The sequence below is a fragment of the Lepidochelys kempii genome, chromosome 7 (genome assembly GCF_965140285.1).
Source record: "Lepidochelys kempii isolate rLepKem1 chromosome 7, rLepKem1.hap1, whole genome shotgun sequence".
Taxonomy (NCBI): domain Eukaryota; kingdom Metazoa; phylum Chordata; order Testudines; family Cheloniidae; genus Lepidochelys; species Lepidochelys kempii.
The window spans coordinates 24457203-24474759 of NC_136386.1; the positions used below are offsets into that span (position 1 = coordinate 24457203).

Sequence of the window (17557 nt, forward strand, 5' to 3'; positions counted from 1 at the left end):
AATACCCCACCCAATGTCAAAACCCAGAAGTGTTGTCATTACCTTAGTAGCCCACAGTTTAGCACCCTCTCATGCTGCATCAAATGCCGTGCCAAGCACGTGCAACATTTATCGTTGAATTCTGTTCAGTCAGTTTTCAGTCTAAGATTTCTATGGTAGGGGTTCATGGACCACAGATTGAATTTGCATAGGGGTCCGGACCTCCATTTGAAAATTTTTAGGGATTTGTACATCAAAAAGAGGCTGAAAACAACTGATTGAGATAAGAAGTTCTTTGGGACAGGACCTGCCTTATTTTGCATTGTTACCTCACCCAGTACAATAGGGTTCCAATCCTGCAATACAAATTAATAAAAAGCAATGACGAGTTTCAAGGAATTACCTCAAGTTCACACCCTAAAGCAACCTGGGTAAAATAATTAACACTGTTACTCCTATGCATATAAATAGCCAGTCCTTTTCTGAGTATCACTAAAATACTGGCTCAACACTCTGCTCCAAGAGTGAATTTCACAGATTGCTTACACACAGACTGCATGAAGTAGAATTTTAATTTAATCATGTGCCTGTTTATTCTGGTATAAAGGGACAGGGTAAATAGCAGCCCGAGACACACCTTAAACATTTTAGCTCTCTTGGCTGTATCACCTTTCCAAATTAGGCAGTCCATACTTTCACTCCCTCACAAACGGAAACATTGTTCCACCCCGTATCCTACTTTTGTTGTCCTTCTCTAGACCTTCTATATTTCCTGCTTTTCAGAGAAGGGGAGACCCAAACCAAATGCAGTATCCAAGTTAGGGAGGGCTCAAATGATTTTGACAATGCTAGTGTAATATTTTCCATGCTATTTTTTATTCCCTCAATATAGCTGAGCAGCAGCTTATTTGTTACAGGACATCTCCCACTTTAGACAGAAATGTCTCCACATCAACCTGCCACTTATCCTTGATAAATTCCAATGCAGCAACAGGAGACCAGAGTTTTATAAGACTGACATTATCTCCTCATTATACATAATGCAGTATTATCGTCAGTTATTTTTAATAGTGGATTAGGGACTGGGACAGTGTAGAGACTGAGCCACAGAGGCAAGGCTAAATTGTAGTTTAAGCACCCGGCTGAAGATCAGAAAAAGGAAGCCCTTTCTAAGCAAGCAGCTCTGGGAGTAGAGAGAAGCTTCTCAATTCTTAGCCCTGAGTAAAAGACTTCATAAATGATGCGAAAGCCAAGCTGGGCCTCAGAAGCTCTGATAAAGGTAGAGATCAAAGTGAGGCATAGCAGCTGCAAACAGGAAGTGCTGCTCCAAGCTTGACTTGTCTTCTCTAATAATTACCGTAACAGAAAGTTAAACTAGTGAAGTAAAGTGACTTTTTCCTTCTCACAGGAGGAAGCCATGCAACAGTGGAACCTTCTTTCACTGCCAGGAACTTGTGTCCTGTGCAGGGGGAAGGTCAATTATTCCCAATGTAGCCATAACATCACAACGGTAATTTTCCCCAATCAGAGTCAACTCCTTTTTACAAGGAAAAACGAAGTCCCAGAGCAACAAAAAGGCATATCCTTAAGTTGAAGAGAGCATGAAAGAAAGACATCTCTCTGGCCAAGAGGGCCTCCAAAAGCCAAAGGAAAAACTAAGTCTACCCTTGCACTGTTGGTGTTTTATATCCATTTAGGCCTGTCAATTTCATTTATTACCACCTCTATTACTGAAGTGCCTAGGAGCCCAAAATATGGACAAGGACCCCATTGGGCTAAGCACTATACAAAAACAGAACAAGACAGTCCCTGCCCCAAATAGTGTGCATCAGTATAAAACTAGAGGGTTGCACACTTGGTTGCTTCAGTAGGCTGCACACGCTAAGAGCTCCTTGCATTCCTCCCCACTACCCCACCGTGGGTCACCCTCCCACCCCCTTCTATTTCCTGGGTTCCCTGAAACACCTCCCAACTCCTCCTTCATGCCAGGAGCTCTGTGCTCCCCCCCTCCAAACTCTTTTCCACCATGTTGGGAAGATGTTTATGGGGAGGCGCCTCCCACGCATGAGGGGAAGCATGGGAGATGCTTGTTTGAAAACGTAACAAGAGGCAAGTGGAGGCTGGCATCCTAGGCCGATCAGCAGCAGGAATCAACATCTCACTAGCGACAGAGATGACAAGTAGGGTGGGGAATAGGCCATGAAGAGCCTTGAAAATGCAGACAAGTAGCTTAAGTTGGATGCAATTGAAAAGGGGGGAGCCAATGGAGGGATGCTGTCATAAATATGGAGAGAAGGGTAGCATAAAATCCCTCCTTGGCAGCTGTACTGAATTGCCCTACCTGTAAGGGTTAAGTAGGTCAAATAACCTAGTTGGCACCTGACCAGAAGGACCAACGAGGAAAGAAGATACTTTCAAATCTGGAGGGAAAGGTTTTGCTTGTGGCTCTCTTTGTTGCTCCTCTCCGGACAGAGAGAGAAGCCAAGCATGTACAACATCTCCTGAAAATATACCTGGAATATTCCATCTAAAAAAATCACAGAAATTATAAGTAAGGCAAGGAAATGCATTAGGTTATCTTTTGTTTTAGCTTGTGACTTTTCCTAAGCTACAAAGGTAGTTTTATTCCTGTTTTTGTAACTAAAGCTGAACCAGAGGGGAATCTTCTGTGTTTTAAAACTTTTTATTTACCCTGTAAAGTTACCTTCCATCCTGATTTTGCAGGTGTAATTTTTACTTTCTTTATAAATAAAGTTCTTCTTTTAAGAACCTGATTGATTTTCAGTGTCCTGAAGACAAAGGGTCTGGTCTGTGCTCACATTGCTAACCAGTTTGTTTGTATATTATTAGAATCATAGAATATCAGGGTTGGAAGGGACCTCAGAAGGTCATCTAGTCCAACCCCCTGCTCAAAGCAGGACCAATCCCCAATTAAATCATCCCAGCCAGGGCTTTGTCAAGCCTGACCTTAAAAACTTCTAAGGAAGGAGATTCTACCAACGCATTCCAGTGTTTCACCACCCTCCTAGTGAAAAAGTTTTTCCTAATATCCAAACTAAACCTCCCCCAATGCAACTTGAGACCATTACTCCTTGTCCTGTCCTCATCTACCACTGAGAATAGTCTAGAACCATCCTCTCTGGAACCACCTCTCAGGTAGCTGAAAGCAACGATCAAATCCCCCCTCATTCTTCTCTTCTGCAGACTAAACAATCCCAGTTCCCTCAGCCTCTCCTCATAACTCATGTGCTTCAGCACCTTAATCAATTTTGTTGCCCTCCTCTGGACTCTTTCCAATTTTTCCACATCCTTCTTGTAGTGTGGGGCCCAAAACTGGACACAGTACTCCAGATGAGGCCTCACCAATGTCGAATAGAGGGGGACGATCACGTCCCTCGATCTGCTCGCTATGCCCCTACTTATACATCCCAAAATGCCATTGGCCTTCTTGGCAACAAGGGCACACTGCTGACTCATATCCAGCTTCTTGTCCACTGTCACCCCTAGGTCCTTTTCCGCAGAACTGCTGCCGAGCCATTCGGTCCCTAGTCTGTAGCTTTGCATTGGGTTCTTCCGTCCTAAGTGCAGGACCCCTTTATTGTCAAGCTTCTCCAAGAAAGGGGTGAAGGGGCTTGGGGGGATAGGGATTTCAAGTGTCCCTTCCCTGAAATTTTATGTAAATCACTAGGTGGTGGTGGCGGCAATACCGTCCAAGGACAAGGAAAGGAATTTGTGCCTTGGGGAAGTTTTTAACCTAAGCTGGTAGAATATAAGCTATGGGGGTCTTTCATGCGGGTCCCCACATCTGTAACCCAGAATTCAGAGTGTGTGTGTGGGGGGGAACCCTGACAGATGCAAAGAGAGGGGTGACATGCTCAAAGTGACTGACTAGGAAAATGATCTTTGCAGCAGCATTCTGAATGGGTATAAGCTGGGCCTGTCTGTATTTATCAAGGTTAGATACATGGATGTTGCAGTAATCAAGACACAAAATGACAACAGCCTGGATGAGAGTTTTAGCTGTGTGCATGAACAGGAAAGGCCAAATCTTAGAGATATTATGCAGAAAAAAATGGCAATATTTAGACATAGCTTGGACGTGAAAACCTAGAGAGGTCCAGATGACGCACAAGTTATGGGCCTGCCTGACAGGCAGGATGGTGGTGTTATCCACAGTGATTGAGAACGGAGAAAGAGAAAGTGGCTTGGGAGAAGATTAAGAGTTGAATTTTAGCCTTTGAGCTTCAACCGGTGGCTACCCATCCACAAGGAGATGTCAGAAAGATTTTAATTTGGACAGCAGGAGATAGGTCTGGTGTACAGAGGTAGACAATAGAGCAGGGGTGGGCAAACTATGGCCCGCAGGCTGGATCCGGCCCCTCAGGGCGCTGATCTGGCCCGCAGGATTGCTCCCCGTGGTGCCGCAGGCCCCGTGCCACTCTCAGAAGCGACCAGCACCACGGCCCTGGGGGGGAGGGGCAGAGGGCTCCGTGCATTGCCCTTGCTTCCAGGCACCACTCCCCGCAGCTCCCATTGACCAGGAATGGGGAACCGTGGCCAATGGGGAGCTTCGGGGGAGGTACCTGGAGGCGTGGCAAGGGCAGCACGCAGAGCCCTTTGGGGCCCCCCCCGGGGCCATGCAGGGTCATGGTGCCTGGCCTGGCCTACGCCGCTGCCACCCCAGAGCCACTTTAGGTAAGCAGCGCTGGGCCAGAGCCCAAACTCCTCCTGCACCCCACCCCCCAACTCTCTGCCCTGAGCCCCCTACCACACCCCCATACACCCCAACCCCCTGCCCTCTGCCCCTGCCACATCCCAACCCCCTACCCTGAGCCCCCTGCTGCACCCCGCACCCCTCCTGCACTCCTGCCCTGAGCCCCGCCGCACCCCTCTTGCACCCAACTCCCTGCCCTGAGCCCCCTTCTGCACCCCAACCCCCTGCCCTGAGCCCCCTCATACAGCCCGCACCTCTCCTCTGCCCCAATCCCTTGTCCTGAGCCCTTTCCTGCACTCCGCACCCCCTCCCGCACCCCCACCCCCACCCCCGCCCTGCATACAATTTCCTCAACCAGATGTGGCTCTCAGCCCAAAAAGTTTGCCCACCCTGTCCTAGAGTAAGCAGCATGTAGATTGCAGTTGAATTTGTGTTTGCAGAGATTAGCCAGAGCTGGAGGGAGAAGGGGACCAAAGGCAGATCCCTATGGAACTCCCATGAGGAGGCTCCTCCACTGAAGGATCAATTAAAGAGACAACAGAACCAGGAGAAGACAGTTACAGAATGCCAGCACGAAGAGCAGGTCATCTGTGTCAAAGACAGTTAACAGGTCAGGAAGGATGAGGATGGGGTAGTGATTCTGAGAGCCAGCTCTGAAAAAGTCATAGAGACTTTGGCAAGAGCAGTTTCAGTGGTGTGCCAGAGGCAGAAGCCATACTGGAGAGAGTTCAGGATAGAATTTGGGGGAGACAGACTCCACAGAGCAATCATAAACAGTGTGTGCACCAAGCTTTGAGATGAAAGAGAGAAGGGAGATGGGGTAGTATCTGGAGAGGCAAATGGGGACAGGTTGGTTTTTTAAGATGGGAAAGACTAATGCTTGTTTGTACTGAGGGGAAAGAACCAGGGGAGAGTGAGAGGTCAAGGCAAAGAGTAAGGGAGGTGATGATAGTGGGTGTGAAGGTGATCAAGAGATCGAATGGGATCACTGGGGCAACAGCAAGGTTACAGAATATGAGAAACTTCTGCATCTGTCACAGGGGAAAAAGAGGCAACAGTTGTAGGAAAGGAAAGGAAGGCAAACCGAGAGACTTATAAAATTGACAAAACAGCATGTCTTAAAAAAGCCATCAGAGATCCTATGTGGAGCGAGAACTGGAGTCAAGAGGACAAGAAGGTTTGAGAAAGTAGGTCAAAGGTGGCAGTTGAGAGCATGAGATTCAATTAAGCTGAAAAGTAAAGCTACTTAGCAAGGAAGGTGGCATAACTGAAGCTGCAGAAAACTAATTTGTAAGGGAGGAAGTCAATCTGGTGATCACTTCTGGCAGAAACTGTCTCAGCAGCCCAAAAGCAGGAGTGGCAGAAGTGGATGCTGGGGATGACCAGGGCTGGAGGTTGGCAGGACAAACCTTGTAATGAGGTAGAGGGACAACAGAGTCAAGGATGGTGGCAAGTAAAGCATGGAGAGAATCAACAACCACATCAACGGAAGCAAGGAAGAGACGGCAGGAAAGAGAGGGATGAAAGCATATGAGAAGTCATCAGTGCTGATGGAATGGAAGTCACAGAGAGGGCATGCAGGAGATGCTGATGGCCGATGCTGAAAGAGACCAGGAGCGAGCTGGACAGGGGGAATAGGGTAGCAGAGAGATAGAAAAAGCAGTGCTTAGCAAAGATCAGAGCCGTCCCTAGCAATTCTGGGGCCCTACACAGCCCCCCTCCGGGGGGGGGCCCAAGACCTCTGTGGGGGGGGGGGAGAGAAGCAGGAGGGTGGCCCCAGGCCTCCACAGGGGAGGGAGTGGGTCTGGCTTGGGGAGTAAGGGGGAACCTCCCCAGCGCTCACCTGCAGCGCGGCTGAGGCCGGGTTGCTGCACTTCCCACCCCCAGTGATGCAGCCCAAGCCCTGCTGCAGAACTCAGGGGAGCGGGGGCGGGGAAGGGGCCCTGGGGAAGAGCTGGACCAGCAGGGGCTGGAGCAGCATGCAGCTGCGCAGGGCACCACAAAATCTGGTACCCCAAATTTCCTCGTGCCCTACGCAGCTGCATACTTTGCGTATGGGTAAGGATGGCCCTGGCAAAGACCAATCAAGTGAGCGGCCGTTCTGGTGAGTGGGACAGTTGATCTAGGGAAGCAGGTTGAAGGAAGAGGTGAGGATGTGGAAACGTGAAGCTAGGGCGTTGGATGGGTCAGCAACAGGGAAATTAAAATCCCCAAGGATGTATGTGGGAGATTGTGAGGAGAGGAAGAGTGAGAGCCAGGAATTGAAATCAGAGAGGTAGGTCATGGGGAGGAATTGGGCAAACAGGGGATGACAGTGACATGGAGGGGGAGAGGAGAGACAAAGTCAGGTGCAGTGCTGTTCCTGCTCTCTCTCATTAGAAGGGGGAAGAGAGAGGGAGAGGAGAAACCTAACATCCCCACCACGGTCTGACACAAGGGAGGGAGCATTAGAGGAAGAGAGGCCTCTATAAGAGAGGACAGCTGAAGAAGCAGTGTCAGACAAAGAGATCTAGATGTCAGAGCCAGGAACTAGAGGTAGCGAGATACGAATCAGTCATAGATGGCTATGGTTTCAAGAGAGGGAGTGAGCATTCCAGAAAGAGTAAGGGAGAAGGATTGGCATGAGGTCAGGAACAGCAACATAAGAGGGGTGGGGCTGGGTGTGGAAGGTACAGAAGAGGAGATGGAGAAAGGGCCAGGTTGGGGCATGTGACGATGTGACGCAGCAGGGAGGGGGGAGTGTTGACCTGGGAACGTGCCCTGGGGATTGGAGACCTGAGAGCCTGTAACCTGAGCCAGGAGGGGAAGGGGGAGGTAACACCTCTGCCCAGGAATGTGAAGACAGGCTGCAGAAGGGAGCCTGCTGGGGGGGGTTTAGTTTCAGTTTGGGGCCGGGTGGAGGAACACAGGGAACCCCATGGCTGGGGTCTAAGCTCCCTGCTCACCCAGAAGGACTTGACTGAGGGGTCCTGGGTGTACCCACAAGCTCTGTTTTGGACTGTGTTCCTGTTGTCCAATAAACCTTCTGTTTTACTGGCTGGCTGAGAGTCTCAATGAATCCCAGGAAGAGGGGTGCAGGGCCTGGACTCCCCCACACTCCGTGACAGGGAAAATGTCACCAATGGTGAGGAGGAGGAAGGTGTGATGTGGGATAAGGATTTGTGTTGGTGGGAGGAGAGAGGGAGATTGGGATGGGGACAGAAAGAGGAGCTGGTTGAACTTGTTAGAACTGTAAAGGGGAGAGGGCAACAAGGAAGGGGAAATGGAGCCATTGGGGGGAAATAGGGAAGATGGGGAAGAACAAAAGTTGTGATGGGGCATGGTGAGAGCAATGCACGAGTGGCAAATGGGTAAGATTACATTAGAAAAGCAGAGTGTGAAAGTTCTCATTCCATGCCTTCCACTAAAGCGATCACTGCAAATCTGCAGCAACAAATCTAATATTTCAAAGGCATTGGGAGGAGGGAGAGCTCAGTAGTTTGAGCACCGGCCTGCTAAACCCAGGGTTGTGAGTTCAATCCTTGAGGGGGCCATTTAGGGATCTGGGGCAAAAATTGAGGATTGGTCCGACTTTGAGTAGGGGGTTGGACTGGATGACCTCCTGAGGTCCCTTTCAACCCTGATATTCTACGATTCATGAGATAACTCCTCCTTGGATAGGATTTGCCACTCCAGGTGAGACTAGAGGTCAATCAAATCCCAGTGTCTTGACACTAGCAGGGCCCAATACCAGATACCTCTAGAGCAGTGTTTCTCAACCTTTTTGACACCAGGGACCGGCTTGCTGCCTTCCTAAACTATGTCACAGAGATCTCAGGGACTGGCGCCAGTCCATGGACCGGTCAATGAGAAACACTGCTCTAGAAAAAAGTAGTAGCCCCTCCCTGTAACAGGCTTGTCATTTCAGAGTCATACACTTAGCCAGCAACATCCTAGGAGAACCCTGTGATAGACTGACTGCCACAATACACCAGTCCAGGGCTCAGGGATTGCAACACTTGCCTCCTTAACCAAGTGTCACTAGTAGTTCATATCTTACTGGAATTTTCTGTTCTTCACAGCTTATAAATACCTTCACGGTAACCTTAAGAGGAAGGATAGAAATTATTCAGTTTCAGAGACAACAGGACAAAAAGGAATGACCAGAAACTAAAGGAGAAAGAGTTCAGGTGACATATTAGGGAAACATTTTTAGAGTCAGTAGTTGGGTAGTGGAGGCGCCCCGATTGCAGTGATATTAGAAGAGATTAGATAAAATGCTTTGCAGTCTACACGAATACAGCACTGTTGACATGAAGCCAACTCTGGGGTGGCAGGCAGCAATCAACTAGCACACAGCAACAAGCACAATAGTGGAATATGGGAGGGAAAGTGTTAGTTAAGAACATAAGGGCAAACCCTAACTCTTATGTAAATCAGCAGGAAATCATTAAAGTTGACACAAAGCAGACAGAATCCTACTTTTTAAAGTCTCCTCTTTAAGTCTCCCCCATATTCTGTAAGCTGCATGGAACCCATATTTTTCTGTGCTAGGAAGGATAAAGGGCTGAGGTGACCCTGCCAGAAAGCTAGGTGTTGGAAACCTGAGGCTTGGATCTCTGGCCACTAGGGCTAGGTAACTATTCTCTACTTTATTCTCCAAGAAAGGAGAAGTTAGCCTTGCAAACTGCAGTGGGTCAGATTCCATGTACCAAGTGGCCTTTTCTGGCCTTGCAGTCTAGATGCTGCTAGTGTGGACTCCATCGTCCTCTCTGCTGGAGAGTAAGCAGTCTTCTAGTGCTGTGGTGGTTCAATCCAAGCCTTCACAGGCTGGAAGCTGGAACTTGGAACAGTTCCAGATTCCCATTAAGTAATTACACATCTCACCATTATGATGATAACATATGGGCTCTTTAACCCAGTGAAAGGACCCTTGTTATTCATTACACTTAGCCTTCTCCCCTATTCAGCAGCCAATCTCTTCCCTGATACAGAGAATAAAACCTCTGCTCCAAAGGAAGCTTTTTAAATTGAATTTTTTACTACTTCATATAAGACTTCAAAAGTCTGATCTTCTGTAAAGAATGACTGTCTCCGACTGAAAAGCCAGCTCCAATTTAATCTCCATATTCTTCTGCTGCTCAGAAACCACTTAAGTGTCACCCACGCAGTTTGTGACGAAAACTAAACCTCCTGCTAACTGGCTCCTTCCCATTTAATCAGAAGATACGAAGCTTTTGTGTTGATGATTTCAGTAAGAGAGCATCTGCCTGGAATTAGCTATTAGCAGCATTTGTCTCTGCTATGTCAATAACTCAAGGCAATTATCTTATGTGCCGTTACTGGACGGCTCAGTGTCAAGTACAGATTCTCACTTTTTTTTATCAGCAGCACCTGTTAGCAATGTTAGCAAGCAAAACTGTAACAAACTACAAAGCTATTTCAGAGTCTGCCAGCACCATTGTGAAATCTCTATTTGCAATTTAGAGCTCAGCCAAGGCTTCACATAGAAGGTCTAAATTCAAGCAAGCAACCACTTCTGCTTCAAATTCTGTGCTTGTTCTTACACAAAAGTAGGAGCGGACCCATTATCTTTCCCTCAGGCCTGATCTACACCTAAAAATGTATATAGGAAAAGCTATGTAGATTAGGGGAATGCTTTTTTTTTTAAAAAAAACAAAACAAAACACAGAATAGCTATGTCAGTATAAACCCTTGCATAGAGGCAGTTTATATGGGCAAAAACGTGCCTTTGTCAGTATAGCTTATGTCTCTTGGAGAACTGGTGTAAACTGTGCCAACAGAAACACGTTTATGCCAGTATAAGCTACCTCTATGCTAGAATGGTTTGCCAGTATAGTTCTATATACATAGGTACGCCAGTAAAACTTTTCAAGTGTAGAAAAGACCTTGTTTATTTTTTGGGAACCTATCACTAGTATTTACCCCCCGAACGATTGAAATACTCTTTACCAATCCATAATATAGCCAACATAGAACTACAACAGTGAAAAACTTATAGAAATATCAACAGCAATTAAATGTTTTTTAACCAATCTGCCATTAACTGCAGTCGGTTGTAACCCTCAAATCACACCAGGCACCATGCATTCTTCCCTTCGCTTAGCCCACAACCTATTTTCTGAAGGCATCAGATGTCTCTAAAAAGAAGTTTGCTACTACATTTGAGTCTCCCTATTTCATGGCAATACCGTTTAAATTATTGGGATTAAAGTAGAAAATGTCAGCACTTTTGTAAGTAGAGGACACCAACAAACTAGAAACTTCCACTTCAGTACTCTCTGGCAGCTTATGAAGAATATGTTAAGAAGAAGAGTTGTTTTTAATATGGACTGCATCTTCTTCCTGAAGAAGTTAAGGTATGAATTTTCCACCTGTGTTATAAATGAGGGAGGAGCCTGAAAATAAGAAATGACTTAAAAAGAAAGGTAATTCTCCTGGTACGGACAGTGCCAAGGAAAACTCACCTGCTCTCCGCAAAGGTTCTCCTTTGACATTATTTTAATTTCCTTGTTGTGAGTAAGATTCTTCTGGGAAGCATTAGCAGTATGAGATGTTTACTTCTTTTGACTGTGATTGTCGTGACATGTACTGCTTACCAACAACCTGACTGCACTATTAGTGAATCTGCTGACTTATGTTTGCAATGGTGACTCCTTCCATTGGCGACATGCTCTCTTTCCCTACTCAGTACACACTGTCACTAATCGTTAGCTTCATTATTCTTGCAGTGATCATGGTGACATTAATTACCTCTCGGCATCTTGTCATTAATTAGCAAACTTATTAAATAGAGATGTGGTGTGACTTGTTTGCATTCTTGTCTCAGAGAGTCCAGTGAACTGTTTAAAGCCAAGCTTCAGTCAAAGAAAGTTTTTTCCATGTCAGTTCTACTTGGTTTACTGATTAAAGTCAAAATTTGCTTGTGACAGCTCTGAAAAGTTGACCTGAAAGCACTCTGAAATCATGGAAGGAGAGGCAGTCAACACAACTAAGCATTGTTGTAACCACAGAGCAGCCATTTGAATTTTATTCTGCCTCATGCATCATCAGCGTGATCACCAGTCAAGGTCTGGCTCCAGAACCTTTATTGACAAATACAGAGGTGGCAGAAAAAGCCCCATGCTATTTCCTGGTAAAAGGTTGAAATAGCAGTTAGGAAAGTCGGGTTTGAACTAAAGGAGAACAAATATGAAGTACCAGAAGCCATTTTCATGGCTTGTCATAACCTTGCTTTCATATTCATTTTAATATTAAGTTATTATACTATCAATACAACCATTCTGAAGCATCCTTCATGCCTGCAGCCTGAAAATACTTTACAGAGTTAAAAGCAAAACAGAAAGGCAGAAAGGACAAAAAGGAACTACATGAGCAGATGAAGCAAGAGACTGCAGAAAGAAATGGCATAAGAGGTAGGTTGGAGCAGGTCCATAGAGGATTTTTAAATATATATTGTTTTAAGTAGATTTTCTGCTTTGTAACTGCTGTGAAATATCTTAGCACCCAATTCTTACACACAAGTAATCTCATTGAAGTCTGACCATTGTCATGGATAAGGGTTGCAGGATAGGATCCTTATTCAAGGGCAAAGGTCTAATCTTAGTGTGACACTGGCAGACCGGGTGCCAGCTCTTGCCAAGGCTGTAGGCATCAGCTGAGCACTGACAAATTCATAGCTGGAAACCAGACCAGCTCACCTGTATGTTAGTATAGTTCAAGATAGGTGTTAGACTTATAAGAATGTGTTTAGACTCTATGGAATGCTTGTAAGTTGCTGCATGCATTAATTTCACTCATAATGTCTCTATCCCATGCTATAAGGGGATATGTAAGTTTTGCTTTACAATTGTAAAAATGCTTGCTCTGAACCTGTGGGGAATGGCCTACTGCACATCAAGAAGGACCATCAAAACTAAATGGGCCACTGTGGAACATCAGGATATAAAGACTTGGTTAATGTCCCTCTGAAACCCATGAAGGTGCTACGTGCAGGAGCCCGTCCCATCAGCTTGAATGCTGGAAGAAGGGGATAAAAACAGGGACATAAGAAGATGTTCTCGTTCTCTTTCTCATTTGCTGTTTGACCCTTACAGGGCTGGAGCTATGAAACAGAGGCAGAGAGGTCCTAGGTCAACCTGGGTTAGCCCTAAGACATTCAGTGTTGACAAGTGACAACAACTCTGTCATCTTTTAAAACCACAGACCGTAACTAATTTGTGTATATAGGTTTTCCTGCTTTAACCAGTAAATAACTAATTTCTTTTCCCTGGTTAATAAATCCTTAGTTTACTATAGGATTGGCTACAAGTGTTGTCTTTGGTGTGAGATCTGAGGTACAAACTGACCGAGGGTAAGTGACTGATCTCTTGGGACCGGAAACAACCTGAATCTTTTGTGACCTTTGGGGTATGGAAACCATCTATCACTAAGTCCAGCTTGCCTGAGTGGCAAGACAGACTGGAGTGCCCAATGGGACTGTCTGTGACTCCACGATAAGACGGTTCTAGTGCTTCAGGAGTTCACATCTGTTATTGGATTGGTGAAATCTAATTAGAGAACGTATCTCCAAGTCACTGAAATTATTTAGAAACAAATTTACTATTTTAATCACAAGACTAGAGATGTATACACCAGCATATTAGAATAAATTGGTTTCTATTGACATTCTGGGCTGTATTTTCTCAGGGACACCAAAAATGTACCTGCAACACGTGCGTATTTCTATACAGACTTATTTGGTGTATGCAATTTAGATATATTGTAGGCATCATTTCAAACCCCTGGGATTAGGAGGATAAAACACTTGACCCAAACTATACATATAACAAGTGTATTGCAAGATCCATGTTTTGCCCAGGAACCCTCCATTAAAACATGCTGTCACACCGTAAAAGAGGGCATACAGTTTTATCTTCTACAACACCAACAAAAATGTATGGGTTATCCTTGCTGTTGCGATTACTGCATGAGCCCTCATTACTCTGACTCCTATTAGGGTTGGAGAAGTCTGTCCTCTCATTTTCTATAATTATGAATGTCACTGACTTGATTATAATTACTGCCACTATCATTACAATTGGTTGTTCTGGCTTCTCTCCCAGCCCCCTCATCAGTGCTGGGACAGGCCTGTTATTAGCCCCTGTATTATTCTCTACGTTAGTGGAATGGGTGTGATTGATGATCTCCTGCTAAACATTCTCACTTATACACAGTAGTAGCTGTGAATAGTCATTCTCAAAACAATTATCTGCATATCTATTCTAACATACAGATTGTGATAACTGCATAATTTAAAAGCAACCCACACTGGTAACTCCAAATGTTATAAGCAGCATACAGCCTACCATCCACTCACTCATAGCTTCTGGAAGTAGACCAAGAATATATCTAGTCTCGCCAGTGTACTACTTCTCCTCCTCCTCATGCTCCCTGATGAGTGCAGGTGATAGGGAACCAGCACCTAACTTCTTCTCCCATACTGATGTCCCCTGACTCCCTTGTCTTCTGACCAGTAACCATTATAGGTAGGGGCCAACACATAACCTGTGTCCTTAGAGTGAAGCCCCATATCTCTTCTCTTTGGTCCTGACCTACAGAAGTTCAGTGCACAGCTCACATCACCAGGTCAGTGCTTCTTGGCCCTTGAGCACCAAAATGTCCAAAGTGTCACCTCTGCAAGACATAAGAAGCCCAACTCTCCAGGGTGGTGGTCCTCATACCTGCTCTTAGCCTCAAGATCCTATATTGATGCAGATAGGAGGAGTCACATCTCCCCTGAGCAGTACAAGCTGATCCAAGAACTTCATGACTATCATTTAACAAATCCTCTCTGGGGGACACGAGACCTGTGCATGGACTGCCTTGCTAGTACAGCACCCCAGGACTTGTAACTTTTGAGGGAAGAGGCTAGCGCACAGCCCTTCCCCAGAAGACGTACCCTCTAAAGCCTGCACTCCAGAAGGTCAGATCAGTCAGTCTCTGAAGTACAGTCTCCCTGTTCTTCATGCTAAGCCTTGTCCTACAGAGAGGTAAGGGCCACGCTTCATCCTCAGATGGAGGACAGCCAGGATAGTGCCCAGCCCTGTACCTCCAACTGCTGGTCTGCAGCCACTGCAGGAGAGGGTCCCCCCCCCCCACACAGCCCGGAGCCCGTGTCCGCCCCCCACAGCCCGTAGCGTGTGTCCCCCACACAGCCCGTCCCCCCCCACAGCCCGTAGCGTGTGTCCCCCACACAGCCCGTCCCCCCACACAGCCCGTAGCGTGTCCCCCCCCCACAAAGCCCGTCCCCCCCCCCAGCGTGTCCGTCCCCCCCAGCCCGTCGCGTCCCTCTCCCCCGGGGAAAGGGCGCACCTGCCCCCGCCACGACGCACCGAGCCCCATCGCCCATCGCCCCGGGGCCCCGCTCGCCCGCTGCCCTGACCTGCAGCCGCTGCAGGTAGGAGGCCGGCGCGTAGCCCGTCTCCCCGGAGCCGGCGCGGGTCACCAGCCACCAGTGCTGGTTGCTCCGCTCCAGCAGCAGGAAGGTCTCCCCGGCGGCGAGGGGCAGCGAGTTGGGCTCGGCGGAGCGGAAGCTGTACAGGGCCCGGTACATGGCGGCGGGCGGGCAGGAGGCCGGCGGCGCAACGCGGCCCCCAGGTGCCGGCTCTCGATGTCAACACACACCCACCCACCCACCAACGCGCTGCGTCATCCATGCCTGTGACGTCACCGCGTAGCCCCGCCTCCTGGTCTGCCCTTCTGTTAGACGTGCGCGCCCCCTGCTGGCCCGGCTTAGCGAGTCTGCTGCTCCCGCGTGACTCTTGCCTGGGCATCCCTTCCCCCCCCCGCATGGGGTATCTCCGCCACCCTGCATGGCTCCTGCCTGGGGCATCCCCTCCCCCCCTGCATGGCTCCTGCTCCCCCGCCATGGATCAGCGGCAACCTCCACCCCATGGAGCAGCCCCTCACCCGCCACCCCACCTGGCTCCTGTGCCCCCAAGGGCATCCCCTCACCCCTCCACATAGCTTCTCCACCAGGTCATGCATCCGATGAAGTGGGTATTACCCATGAAAGCTTTTGCTCCAATACGTCTGTCAGTCTATAAGGTGCCACAGGACTCTTTGCCGCTTTTACAGATCCAGACTAACACGGCTTCCCCTCTGATACAGCCAGGTCATTACTGTTTTCTGCCCCCACGCCAGGCATATGCCATTCTTCCCATGCCACATCACTCCCATCTCCTCCCCCAAGTCACATAATACCTCTGCCACCCCATCACCCCCTCGCAGCATATAAACCCTTTGCTGTGTGGCCACTGGCTACCATTGCCTTTCATCTGAGGATATCCCCACACTGAATCACTCTCACTGATTGCCCCCCTCCCTGCCTCCAGTGTCAAGCCACCATTCCCCTGGTGCCCTCCTCACCCCAGCTCCATGGACCCCAGTCACTACAGGGTGTTGTAGAGCCATGATTCTGGAATGTGGACATGAGTTTTATAAAATAAAAATTGGAATGGATTCCACCTCCTTTATGCTGCTCCGGCAGTGTAAACGGGCCGTGAGAGCCCCTGGGGGAACTACATGGTGCAGGAGTAGCATAGGTCTGACATATGTTGCCCTATGCTCCCCCAGCACCTTGCCACCCTTAGGGTATGGGCGAAGGTGGGAGGGGTAGGAAGAGTGAGGCCACAGCACTTTGTACTCTGGCTATTTTGGAATGCAGAACACCCCATTGGACGCCCACTAAGTTACTATAAGTTAGATCATCCTCCACGGTTGGGGACAAATATTAGGATGTATACGGCATGAGATAGGGAATAATACAGAAAAAAATACAATACCATTATATAAATCAAAGGTTCACTCTTGTCTGGTATGCCCTGTGCAGTATTGATCACCCCATCTCAAAAATACTACTGCAGAATATTGCAGGTTCAGAGCAAACAAGGAGAGTGATCAAGGAGCTAGAAAAACTCTCACAGGAAGAGAGCTTGAGAAGATTGGGATATTTACCTTAGAAAGGAGATGAAGAAGAGGGGACATGATATAAGTATATACCATTACAGACATAACAGTGATGTTAAAAGAACATTAATAAAGTTAATTCAGCCCCCTTGTGCATCTGCATTGCAATACAGTCTTTAATTGCATAATCACATACTATTTTCTCCACCAGAACCCTGCCTCATTTAGTGCATAGGCTGGATGCATAGTGCTCACTGAATGAGCAGCTATTCAGTATTTGTCTTTTCCTTGTTCAATTGTGGCCCTAGGCTTTATTTACTGCATGTTATTCAAACATTGCTCTGAAGACAGATTTATTGGTTTCCTCAGGGTTTTTCTACAGTACTCATCACTATAGCATCTGAGTGCTGCACAAATATTAATTTATTTTCACAACTGCCTTGTCAGATGATTAGGTATTACTATCCCCATTTTACAGATGGGAGCTGAGGCACAGAGAGATTAAGGTCAAAAGTAGAGCTGAGCAGATGGATACAGGATTTTCTGTTCTGTTCAAAAGTCCAAGATTTTGAAAAAAAAATTAATTCCTTAGCAGAACAGGAGAAAAAACATCTCAGAAGTTTTCATAGAATGGCTGTATGGCTGGCAGCCTGCCTGCCATCTTGGAGGGCAGCCCAGGAAGCTGGCCAGGGGGGAGACTGGCCACTCACCTCCCCGAGACGGTGGGGGGGTCCCTGGGTTCCACTTTTTTGCGCAATGCACAATATATTTGTGCAACACACTGCCAAAGATTGTCACTGAAACCAAGAACTTGGCCTAATTCAAAGAGGGACTGGACATTTATATGGATAGGAAGAATATCCAGTTATTGTAGTTAAAATAAAATAAAATGAAGCAGGGATATAAAACTTCTTG

At 47.3% G+C, this 17557-nt stretch overlaps 1 protein-coding gene across 2 annotated transcripts in view; it reads right to left on the reverse strand.

Moving 5' to 3' along the window:
* NCKIPSD (NCK interacting protein with SH3 domain) overlaps positions 1-15361 on the reverse strand; it is a 98771-nt gene extending 83410 nt beyond the window's left edge. For both annotated transcript variants that reach the window (XM_073351429.1, XM_073351428.1), the window contains exon 1: positions 15117-15361. In XM_073351429.1, coding sequence (XP_073207530.1) covers positions 15117-15287 — 171 coding nt within the window. In that variant the 5' untranslated portion in view covers positions 15288-15361. The remainder of the gene's footprint in view (positions 1-15116) is intronic.
* Positions 15362-17557: the final 2196 nt, after the last annotated feature.